This window comes from Ostrinia furnacalis, unplaced genomic scaffold (assembly GCF_004193835.3).
Source record: "Ostrinia furnacalis isolate ACB-3 unplaced genomic scaffold, ASM419383v2 OfSCF3655, whole genome shotgun sequence".
In the NCBI taxonomy this organism is placed as follows: domain Eukaryota; kingdom Metazoa; phylum Arthropoda; class Insecta; order Lepidoptera; family Crambidae; genus Ostrinia; species Ostrinia furnacalis.
The window spans coordinates 62221-74446 of record NW_021133894.1 but is presented as its reverse complement, the minus strand read 5'-3'; the positions used below and the strand labels follow the sequence as shown (position 1 = coordinate 74446).

Below are 12226 nucleotides of genomic sequence, written 5' to 3'. Positions count from 1 at the left end.
CTACTCTAGCTCAAAGGATTTTTATCATAACTTTTTTTTTTACTCCTATTAGAGTGATTTGAGTGAGAGACCAAAATCTTTGGATTTATTATCTTTGTATTTTCAGATTTGGGTCGCCTGAGTGTAAGCAAGAATAATAAACACGCTAAATATCAAAAGGGTGGCTTCTTCTTTTTTACTGATAAAATATCTTCTCGACTGCAAAGTAGTCAGTTAAACTAGATAAGTGAGGACTATTTGCTAGTTGATTTATGTTATTAAATTATTTTTTCTTATGAGCATCATCACATTCATCTCTTATCGTGGCTAATTGGTGTAAATTACACACTGAATACCAGCTATTCAGCTATGACATATAGCAGTATTAAGGAGCTTAAACGTAAGCAATTAATATAAGATTAAAGTGATATGGATAAAGCAATGGTGGAATATCGTGGCAATTAATACAATGTTAATAATTCTACATAAATAGATTAGATTCCACTTGTCATGCTTAACAGGAAAGAAGCATGAAGACTAGGTATATTTGTTTTAATATTACTCGTAGTAGGTATAAGGTCACCTCCAAAAGACAGACGATATTTAAGGGATCAATAAAACATCTTAAATTAATTCGTTTTAGATAATACAACCATATTTTTAGAATGCTAGTTTTCGAGATTTTTTGATGTTATGTTGAGTGAACCCGAAGTGCTCAGTGCGGTCCGGAGGCATGGCATCGATCGTGCCAGACAGTGAATCCGTGNCTAGATGGCGAGGCAGTACACATGACAGTCGAATTTTTATGGAGAGCAATATAAAACAACGATTTGAGGATAGGCAGTTTAGAGGACGCCTTATTGGCGATTCGGGCTACCCTCTTCTGCCATATCTATTTACACCTATTTTAAGGCCTAGTCGTCCAGAAGAAGAAGCATACAATAATGCTCACATCTCAACTAGGAACACTGTTGAAAGGTGTTTTGGGGTGTGGAAGCAGCGGTTCCAATGCCTACTCCATGGCTTACCAGTAAGCCTCCAAAATGGAAAAGCTGTGATCATAGCATTGGCTGTATTNTGCTCAGTGCGGTCCGGAGGCATGGCATCGATCGTGCCAGACAGTGAATCCGTGTACAAGGACGTCACGTCCAGCAGCTTATGTAAATAATGTGAAAATGACAGAGAGGGTTTAAAAATAAAAATATTACATTTAGTTTGTTAGGAAAAGTAAAAACAGAAACTTGCCTATTTTTTTTGGTTTTAATGCTAGGGTCCAATTTTTCTAATATTATTAGATGCCCTATTAAAATTTCGTCTGTCTTTTGGAGGTGACCTTATATGTATAAAAAGCTAGTTTCTCAATACCCATTGTACATAGTACGAGAGGGGGACCGTAAGATACCCTACGTCTACATCACTTGATACTAAGATAACCTCCATGGCACACGTTCAGAAAAGTTGTGATAAGCTTGGAACTATTACAGATTTGGCCGAAAGTGTGGAAAAAAGCAGATTTTAAATTTACGTCATTTGATACCGATGGCAGACTTATGGCAGCAGTTACTAATACATAATATTATTTGTATGTATTGGTAGTGACGGATGAATCCAGTCTCTCAGTCTTCCGAGGTTTTATTATCATATTTTACTTGAAATAATGGAATGTAAAACATCATCGCGCGTCGTTTAGTTTAAAAATGTTGACTACGAGTCGTAGCGTCGTAGCCTACGATGCCGTAGTCTCGTAGCAAAACGCAGACTCTGCATTCGTAGTGTAGGCAAGTGACCATTATCAAACTTAATTTGAATTAATAATTTAATTAATCCTGAGTGCCGTTTACTTAGTATGTGTCTCGGCTCTGTGTTTTATTATTATAGATAGGCTATTTATGAACTTTAGCCGCGCTTTTTCACCCAAGTGCTATAATTAATTAATTAAATTTGATGATTCTATTCGTCGGGAATATTAAAAACAAATTCAGTTACATAAGATCTTTATCCATGTGTTATCAAACAAAGGTTTTTGTTTCCCTATTCAAATTGATTAAGATTATTTATGTTTGAATTACCTATTCAAGGTTTACCAAGATGAATGTTTCGTGACTCTTCTAGAACTAAACTAAAGCTACCATATAATTATTATTATGGGTCGATTCCACTTTGATCACATATTGGATGTTTACCCAATTTGTTAACCTCTTGATTTTATATTTACATATGAAATAGATTTTTCCATTGAACGTACTAAATAAAGTTTCTTCGGTGCATGGAAAAGAAACACAGAATGTTGAAAATATTTTTTAATAATTCACTTAACAAAAAGTTATTATACCTACTATTTCTTAATTCTATTGATATTTACATATTTACATTAAACAATCTAATAACGACTAGATTATTTTCCCGACCTATATCCACCGGTCAAGATATTGCCTATGTGTCTCCAGAAGGAAGTACCCATGCGGTCTGACTTGGCTTCTGCTATGAACTGCTGCCATTCCTCCTTTATCAGGGCAGAACGAGGGCCCCATTTGGGACTATAATGGAATGACTTCTTGATAACCTGCAATGTTAAAAATAAATACAAAATTAGATAAGTTCTATATTTAAAAACGTTACTTTATATAAAAGAGAGAAACTTGTTTTTTATTTTTTTATAATATCACTGACCTGCTTGAAGCTGTTATTTCTATTTTTCCATATGACCATGCCCATAACTAAAGGAACGAAAATGATCCCCATTCCCAGCATGACATATCCGGCAGCTGTAAAAAAACGTTTCATATGATAGATAATAATAATATATTCCTGTGGTCTACGTTGTTTTTTGACTAATTAATTATTTATTTATCCATTGATTATGACGTCGACTATGTAACAACAAGATCGAAATTTGGCTTGGACTTGTAGGATTTACCTAATAATTTTGTCCACGGCAAGTAACTTGGTTCGTTGACTTCATAAAGTTACTGTATTCTTATTTAGTTCTCGTATTCTTTCACTTTTAGGTTAATTTCCAAAAAAACGAATAACACTTATCTGAAGTTATAGTATAAGTTGGACAAATTGTCAGTTTTTGTATACTACGTCAATTTATAAAGGGTATCGTACTGTTATGATATTTGAATGAAAGTACCATATCCAGCTGTAGGGTAGTAGTAGTCCTCGCCGAAGACCAGGGCTTCGAAGGAAGCGAGCGCGTAACCGAACACGGTGACCATGAGCGCCGGCGTGACGATGCCCCAGCAGATGCGCCAGTAGAACGACGTCTTTATGCCCAGCATGAACTCGATGTCCAGGCAGATGTTTTCTAGACCTGGAATTAAGTACATAAAATATTATATTGGGCAGGCACTTGAAAGAACCTGATAGATGCCTGTATCCACCAGTCGGAGGTATACATTTAAAGTTAAGTACGTATTCTAAATTAGTTTTTCTTTTGAAATTGGCTATAATTTCTTTTTAGAGCTGGTTAAAGCTTAGCTCAGAATATTTGTGCGAGTCGTTTTGTACTGCTAGTTCATTGCTAAAGATGATGACTCCTTAGATTTGTAGAGTGTCCTTGCTAATTGATTTCAGCTTAACATAAATATTAGTGCAAGGAATGTAATGGTAAGTTTTGTTTAGATTATTTTAGCTATATAATCTTCATTCTATAAGCAATTATTATTTTAGTTATAAAATTATAGAAAACGTACCATAAATCCAGCAAATTCCTATTAATTCTGTAATGGCACAAAACAGGACCAAGAAAGTACCGCCATAGTAGTCAACCAGCTCCAATACGTATTGGCCACCCTGGAATAAGACAAAGAACAAAGATTTAAAATCTAAAGTACAGCTTATTATTATTATTTATTTAAATTAACTAACTTAAGGTTTTACGATGATTCATACCTATTTACAAGAAATGGAAAAGATGAGACAGATTCCTCTCAATGAATGTGAATTACCTCCTTGGCTTAGTAAAATCACGCTTGGTGAGTAATATAGCATTCTTGTTGACGATGTTCTTTCACTTCTTTTGGTGACTAATTACTTTGTGATACAGCATGAAGCTTAGCTTCAGTCTAGACATTTGAACAATACAACTATGCAGTGGTTCTTCGTCCTTGGCATGATGAACAACTAAATGAAGGTTAAGATAAACAGTATTTACGTTATGCTACTTTATTTATAATAATATTCCCATATAAAAATCCCATTTTCCCACAAAACTAAGAAACGTACGTATTGAAACGATTGGAATCATCATCATTTCAGCCACAGGACGTCTACTGCTGAACATAGGCCACCCCAAATGGTTTTCAGATTTCCTTTGTGAGGACATCTGTCCACCTTGTGGGTGTAGGTACACGAATGGAATACAATAAAATTGTTGAAAATTGCCCGCGGCTTCACCCGCGTGAAATTTAGTTTGTCACATATCGTCATAAATTATAGTCTATATGTTATTCTGGGTTATAAACAATAATACTGTAAAGTTTCATCAAAATCCGTTCAGTAGTTTTTGCGTGAAAGAGTAACAAACATCCACACAAACTTTCGAATTTATAATATTAGTAGGATAGTACAACATAATATGGGTTTTTACCGGTGTAACGTATATGAGCCCCAAGCCAAAGCCGACGGTGCAGCACATGGCTGACATGTAGACGGTGGGCACGCGCGGGAAGGCATCCATTACGACTGTATTGATAGTCGACAGCAGCGCCACCCCGGAGCCCACGCCCAGAACCGTCATCATCAGGAAGAACAGCACCGAGAATAACTGAAAACAGGTTTAATACTGTGTCAAACCTTTGAAAGACAGATAACAATTTAAATTGGATTACCTATGAATATGATGTTCTAAAAATCATCATCATCATCATCACTATCAAGTCCGACGTTCTCGACTGTAGTAAGACGAATCCCTCTAATTTGCCAGAGGAAAATAGATCAGTTGGTTTACAATGCACTCTTTATACTGGTCAGACGCATATTTCACCATTTCTTATAAAAGTTACTGATATATCTTCTGTCTACTAATAACCACTTGATTTAAATTGAAACCATAATTTAGCAATAAGTATTTTAATTAATTATTTTGTGTATCATACCTGTGGCAAAAATGTCTTGGCAATTGCGTCAGGGTAGGAAATGAAGGCAAGACCCGTTCCTCCTGAGCCCACCACTTCGTCTACCTCAGTGTTCAGTTCATATGCTAAATTGCCAAGGATCCCGAAAATTGTGACACCGGAGAGGAGACTTGTGAAGGTGTCTAAAGTTGTCACGATCATTGCATCTCTGTAACGTGATTTAAATGATAGTTACTGAAACATGAATATGACTATTAATAGGGTTTACAGGGAAACTCGAAACAGGAATATTGACGATATCGTTCCACGGTGATTATTGTAGGTAGTGGAACGATATCATTAATCCATCAATTAGTTTTAAGTTTTTTAATACCTAATGATTGTGCTCACCTGTAAATATTTTGCCTAAAGCCGTTATACGATGAAAACATAATGATTGCTCCGGTACACACTGATAGAGAATAAAACACCTGTGTCACAGCGGCATANAAAGAAAATATTAAACTCTGTTTTAGCTATCAAAGGTTTATAAACGATTATGAATAACGTTTTTTATCAGAGGTTTATAAGAGTGTTTTAAGCCTATCAAACGTTTTAGCTAATGTAGGTTTTAAACCTATATTAGCATTTTATTATGAATAAGACCGTTATTCAATAGTTATCGATGCGGCAGAAAAAGGTATTTATTTTTAACCAAATTCAAAAAGAAACATACAGGTTATCAATTCAACAGAGTTATTTTTGAGCCTACGGAATTTTTTTTCCCCAACTTAAAAAAAGAAATGGTTATAAATTCGATAGCTTTTTTTGCGACTGCGGAACCCTACTTGTGCTGACCTCACGTCTTGTCCCATTGTGTCCTTGCCCCTTACACAGTGGGGCCAAAGGGGAATTATCTTTTTAATCTTCATCTCACGCGTTTTGTCCCCTTCATCTTACATCTTTATTTCGAACAGAATGTTTTCTATTTCTGGTTCCTTTAAGTTAATTAATATTATTGCGTCAGTTACTTTTGATTGGTAATGAATATTTGATTAGCAGTCGCTAGCCTTAACGAACCGATGAAAATACAAAGTATTTGAGCAAGGCAATTTACAGCTGGAATTCTAAGAATAGATTTTATAATAAAGTAAAGTACTAAGTAAGACTTTATCAATATTGTAGAAATTATTATTTTCGTACCAGCTGTATCACAAAATATTTTTTAAAGAAAGAACGTTATTTGGTTAGCAATCTCTCTACCAATTTCAAAGGCAATAATTTTTATCACCAAATTCTACCCCTTTTTCTCCGTAAAGAAAAAGGTAAGGAAGGACAAAAGCCATGAAGCTGATGAAGCTCAATTCCATGTTAAAGTCCCACGCTGAAACGTCAAGTGGCAAAAATCAAAAACTAACAACCCTAGTTTTCATATTTTTTAGGGATAGTACATTAGTAGAGCTACCTCCCCTAGCAGTTTGATTCACCCATTCTGGGACACCCTGTATAAAACACTGATAAAGGAAACAAGGGAAATCCTTCATTACCTAACAAGTCCGCGATTTTCCCCGAAAACTTTATTACACGTCTAAAATTCACGTTGTACTTCCACAAGCCATCTTGTGTCGGCGTGTTGTTGACACCAACTCATTTACCGGTTTACCCGCACCCGATTAGAAGTGATTATCGCCCAAAACTTGGATTAATTAACCGATTTAATGCAAAGCCGTATCGGCGGGGAAGAAATTATTATTTGTAGGGAGAGCATATTTAATGATAGAGAAGGATTTTTTCCTTCTTAGCACATTACAACAAACAAAGTATACTACATCTTAAGCCTTTAAAAGGCAGCGGGAATATAGTTTCCACCGTATTTTGAACCTTATTCGCTTATCTTAGGGTCCAAAAACAATGAAAATTATGTACAAATTTATTTTTGCATTAAAGTTTAAAAAAAAATGATTATGTTATGACTGTTAAAGGGTTAACTAAAGTACAATAATATGCCTTTCATAAATTCACATAGCGCCATCTATTGTCGCGCTTATCAGAACTTCCTACGTGAAAAGCGAAGTCAATTGTTACAGCGCCATCTATTGTGCCACTACGCTAAACATTTCTACAAATGGTAATGGATTGATAGTATTACCAGTATTACCGTGACTTGACATAGAATTTATAAGACCTAGACACCGAGTAAGCGCAAGAAGAGTCAAGCATTTCATTGGATGATATAAAGATTTTTCAGACAAAGCGCTTGTATAAAGACTATCCATCTAGGTGTTATTAATCTAAGTATCTTGATTCTTGATATCAAATACTTTTTATGCAAGACAAGGTAGGTATTTGACCGCAATCGCACCTGATGTTAAGTGTAATCTAGGAATGGTAGTCTAGGATCTTTAGCTCTCAATTACATTATCTTTCTCCACAAATCAATTTATCATTTTACAGTCCTCAATTCAAAATCCTGGCCCCTCTTACCAAGTAGAAAACTTAAAACAGTTCTCCAAAGTAGCCCGGCGAGTTGGAAACAAAAAGAGGTGCTCCAAAACGATGGTGGGAAGTGGGAACTGGGAGACACTTAACTGTTGGTTAAGTTGACAACTTGATCGGGAACTACTTCGGAATTGGCGGGTATGATTCTGAGGGTAATTAAAATATTAGTTTTCACGAGCTTTTGCTTCAAAGAGGCGCTTTTGAAGTTATTTCAGCAATTAATAATGGCAGGAGTTGGGTCCTAGTGTTTTATTTTATTGTTAGGAAAACAAACAGCATTCTATAACACACATGGAGTTACCAATTAAACTTCACATTTGCCAAAAGAGTTTTCACAACACTCCTTTTCATTGTAAGTATAATACCTATAATAGAAATAAATTGTCAGTATAAATAGCAGTAGGATATCTCTAATAAAATTCTAAGGCTGACTTGAATCACCTAACTTTACCGTAACTATAACGATAACCGATGATTTTTGTATGGAGTTTGACTGATTTTTGACGTTTGGTAGAGTTAAAGTAAGATGGTGTAGGAAAATTAGGATATCTCTACATTAAAAACAAAAAAAAAATTATAAAAACAAAAATGTATAAAAAAAAAAACATTGTATATAACTATCATCATCATCATCATTTTTGTAAATATTATTGACACACGTAGGTACTTTTACAGTTTGCTCGTACAAAATAGCGAGAAACTATTCCACTCTCTCCCAAAAAAAAAAATTCTATTTAAGAAAGTCAACATCTACATTTATCTCTAATTATCTGGTATTAAACTACCAGACTAAAAAAAAAAAAAAAAAAAAACAAAATTCTGAGGCTGACTAACCACCTAACTTTACCGTAACTATAACGATAACCGATGATTTTTGTATGGAGTTTGACTGATTTTTGACGTTTGGTAGAGTTAAAGTAAGATGGTATAGGAAAATTCTCGTGTCACACTGTTTGACTGTTAGTAACACTACACTCCTTCGAAACGGCTTGACTGATTCTTATGAAATTTTGTATATTCTTTAGTAAAGTCTGAGAATAGCACGCAAACTATTTTCCATACCCCTAGGTGCAAAACAAGATTTGCTGGGTCATAGCTAGTGATTTCATATGATCCAAGTAAGGTTTCAATAAGTTTTATAAAAATTCAAAAAGAAAGATCCTAGACATTAAACAAACAGAAACGCTATATATTTTCCTCTGTATACAAACTGCTAGAACTAAAATGGATAGTTTTTACGACGCCAAGACACGCGAGTGGGTCATTAAGAAGACTAGAGAACAACGTTACAAATTGTACAAGTCTGTAGGAATTCATTAGTACCACCAAAACGAAGTTTTAACAATAAATATCAATTTATAGCTATTTATGATTAGGTAAGATTAAGGCTGGTTTTAGAATCACGCTGACGCACGCTGACCGTCAGCGCTGATAGCCGAAATGTATGGAGCGTCGGCGCCGAGCGATCAGCGTCACTCAGAAACGTTCCCTTCAATCATACATTTTGATTTGTCAGCGCCGACGATCAGCGAGCGGTCAGCGCGATTCTAAAACCAGCCTATATGGACTCAAAGTTGCGTATTTTTTGTTGCTGTGCCATAGTCTAAGTTGGAAACCACCATAGATTGTTGATCATATAAAATGCACAACATAGTAGGGAATTTAGTGCAATGATTTGTATGGAAACCCCTCCACTTTGGTATAGAAGGCTCATTTTTGCAACAGTGTTTCTTTGGGTGCTCCTGAGTGAATTTCCGTCGGTAGACATCGGGAGCCCCCCCTGTGGTAGCAGGGGGAGGGGGGGCAAGTTTCCTNATAAACGATTATGAATAACGTTTTTTATCAGAGGTTTATAAGAGTGTTTTAAGCCTATCAAACGTTTTAGCTAATGTAGGTTTTAAACCTATATTAGCATTTTATTATGAATAAGACCGTTAATGTATTAACATAATCAGATGAAAGAGACTGGATCCCACAACACAGGGAATCCTAGTGTGGGAACCAGTGCCTTACTTTGTGTACATGTAAACTTTTGAAACAAATAAATTTTTATTTTATTTTTTTTTTTTTTTTTATTTTTTTTATTGTAATCTAAGTAAGTACAATACCCAGCGATTATTTTATTGTTACTTTTAGCTCGACAAAGTAGCTAAGTCGATATAAACGCAAAAATTTTGACTGTGTTACGAGCGTTTGCCATTTCAGAGAAATGCAATTAAGTCACAGAATCAATCTCGGTAGAAATCTTTTTGAAACTCTAGGGATTAGAGACGTGATTGTAGAGTTCTTCTGTTCTCATAAAAAGATTATTTTCTTGGTATAAGCAAATCCATTTTGATAATAGGCCATCCTATTACACATTTTTGTCTGACGTTGAAAGAAGAAACTTGAAAAGAAATGTAATTTTGCAAATTGTATATCACGGCGCGATCCCCTCTGGGCTCCATTCATTTTGTGAGCACTTACATACATTTGTTATTTATTACTTTTGTCTAACGCGATATAAAGTCTACAAAGAATTTGAACTTTGTAAATAAAGCCTTTTACTTAACTATTTAAAGAAAGTTTTAATTAAAGCTAGTAAATTCCAAGAGCATGAAGGAGCGGACGTCGAGTGATTCGATTTATTTCTCGAGTACTTACAATTTGCGAGTAACTACACTTATTAAAACAACTCAGTTACTTTTGAACAAATATTAACTAGCGCGCAAAATTCCGTCTCTTTGCAATTTCAGATCGCAAACAGATGGGAGACTGTCGTCTTCAACCGGCACTTGTAGAAAATATTGAATTTAAAGCAAGTAGAGCATTTCTTTGGAATTTCATGAGCATAACAAGCGAGTTGAATAATAATATTTTTCAATTCCAAAACATTTCTTAGAAATCATTAGTATTGCTATGGTAAGTGTAGGATGGTACTTATTTCAGTTAGGCGGTTAAAGATACTTACGAAGAATTGACTACCCACGACGTAGTCTACGCTCAGCTCTCTAAAAAGTTTGTAGATAATTGGAAATGAAATAATTGGAATCCATTCGTTTATAGAATGAAGTAGGCTACAGTAATTTTATCTACGAATCTCTACATTTTCTAGTAAAGGTTGTGCAATTGTGCATTGTGCTTCCAAAGCATCTGATTGCGAATTAGCTGTGCTTTACAACTTTTATCGCTCGTCTGATAAACAATATTCTAAACAATAGTGCAAACCTAACTTTTCAAAAGAATATTTAAAATTTAAAGTAGGTATACTTCATGTAGGGAATTTTATAACGTCTAATGCATCCTACACATATATCCTCACTGGAGTCTGCGAGTGTCAAAAGGTGTATTCTGCTCACTGGCCGTTGCGTACGATTCTAGGAAATGTCAAAGGTCGTCCATATTTTTCGATTCTCGTAAAGATGTCATAAAGTTTCGCTTCGAAGGTAGATAAGGAAGTTATATGGATGGCGCGACCCTTACGGCCGCATCTAACTCTCACTATCCATCACGGGTAATTGCAGCACTTCCTTCAGTGTTCACAAGAAGCATAAATGGGACGACCTGCACGTGACCAGCCCTATCAAGCAATTTATTACAGGCTGTTCACCTGTTCTCTTAAAAATATTACACGCCCTGGTGGTTCGCGCGGGCGCCGCGAGTAATTGAATGTAATTTCGTGACGTGTGAAATAAATGCTCTAACTACCTACTAAAAATTCTTCAATATACTGTCTACAGATTCAATGTAACATGGCTTTGTGTAGAAAAAACTGTATAAAATTAAAGTCTACCACGCTTGAATCCTAATTAGCTTTTCAGGATGTTTTTCTTATGTGCTTATTTAGTCAGCTAGGAATATCATTAGAATAATAAGATTTATTTTATGAGTAGATATAATCAGTTACACGTTTAATATTCATTACACTCGCAGGCTTATTGACTTCAATAGAATTCCCACCCACTGAACATTAATAGCGTGAGCCAATTTGTTGATACTATAACCGGAAACGTGTCTGGGTCGTCAAATCCACACGACACGGTATGAAACAATAGGCCGGGTGGAGAAACCGTAAGCCTACGTTCATCTATTCCTATTCCGAGCACTTTATTGTGAATACAAATTAAATTGTTTAAGCCCTGTTCCAAACAATGGCGCTAATCTGGCGTGCTTTGTAGTGGTCAGGCCGCAAGGACGCGCGCGGGCTCTCGATAGGCCGCCCGAATGATTATAAATTCACCGCTCCATTATTCACAATTGGCTCCATAGCGCCACTGACAGCTGGCCCGATAATTCGTTAAGTCCTAACAGCGACCGCTGCGTGCACCCGATAACGCTCCAATAGGATTCAACAAATACGCGTTTATGCGAGGAGCGTTACTGCGTGAAGTTGTTTGTTCGTCTCCGAAGCAAACTGGGGCGGTTAACGCTGTTTACCGCTCTAATCAGCGTATTTCACCGGCTAAGTTGTCGGATATAGCCACGCTATACCAATATTATCTTCAGTTTTTAAAGTTAACAAGCGCGATGCGCGTGCCCCCGCCCCCGTTCAGCGACTCGTTAGTGAATCCGGTTACTGTCGACGTTCAAAGTTTGTGTGCTCTCGCCTCTGTCTGACGGATGTCCAATATCCTGATTTTCCGTATGCCGATTTTGTGACTTCTCTACGCGAATTTTTGATGTTTGCAATTTGAAAATTGTCAAAGCCA

The 12226-nt window shown here is 35.9% G+C and overlaps 1 protein-coding gene across 1 annotated transcript; it reads right to left on the bottom strand.

Moving 5' to 3' along the window:
• Positions 1–2341: 2341 nt before the first annotated feature.
• On the bottom strand, positions 2342–5546 carry LOC114358045 (sodium-dependent nutrient amino acid transporter 1-like). The gene is made up of 7 exons (XM_028311908.1): positions 5451–5546; positions 5082–5268; positions 4574–4750; positions 3678–3777; positions 3116–3295; positions 2650–2744; positions 2342–2542 (listed from the first exon to the last, which is right to left on the bottom strand). The coding sequence occupies exons 1-7, from the start codon at positions 5489–5491 to the stop codon at positions 2375–2377; spliced, it is 948 nt and encodes a 315-aa protein (XP_028167709.1). The 5' UTR covers positions 5492–5546; the 3' UTR covers positions 2342–2374.
• Positions 5547–12226: the final 6680 nt, after the last annotated feature.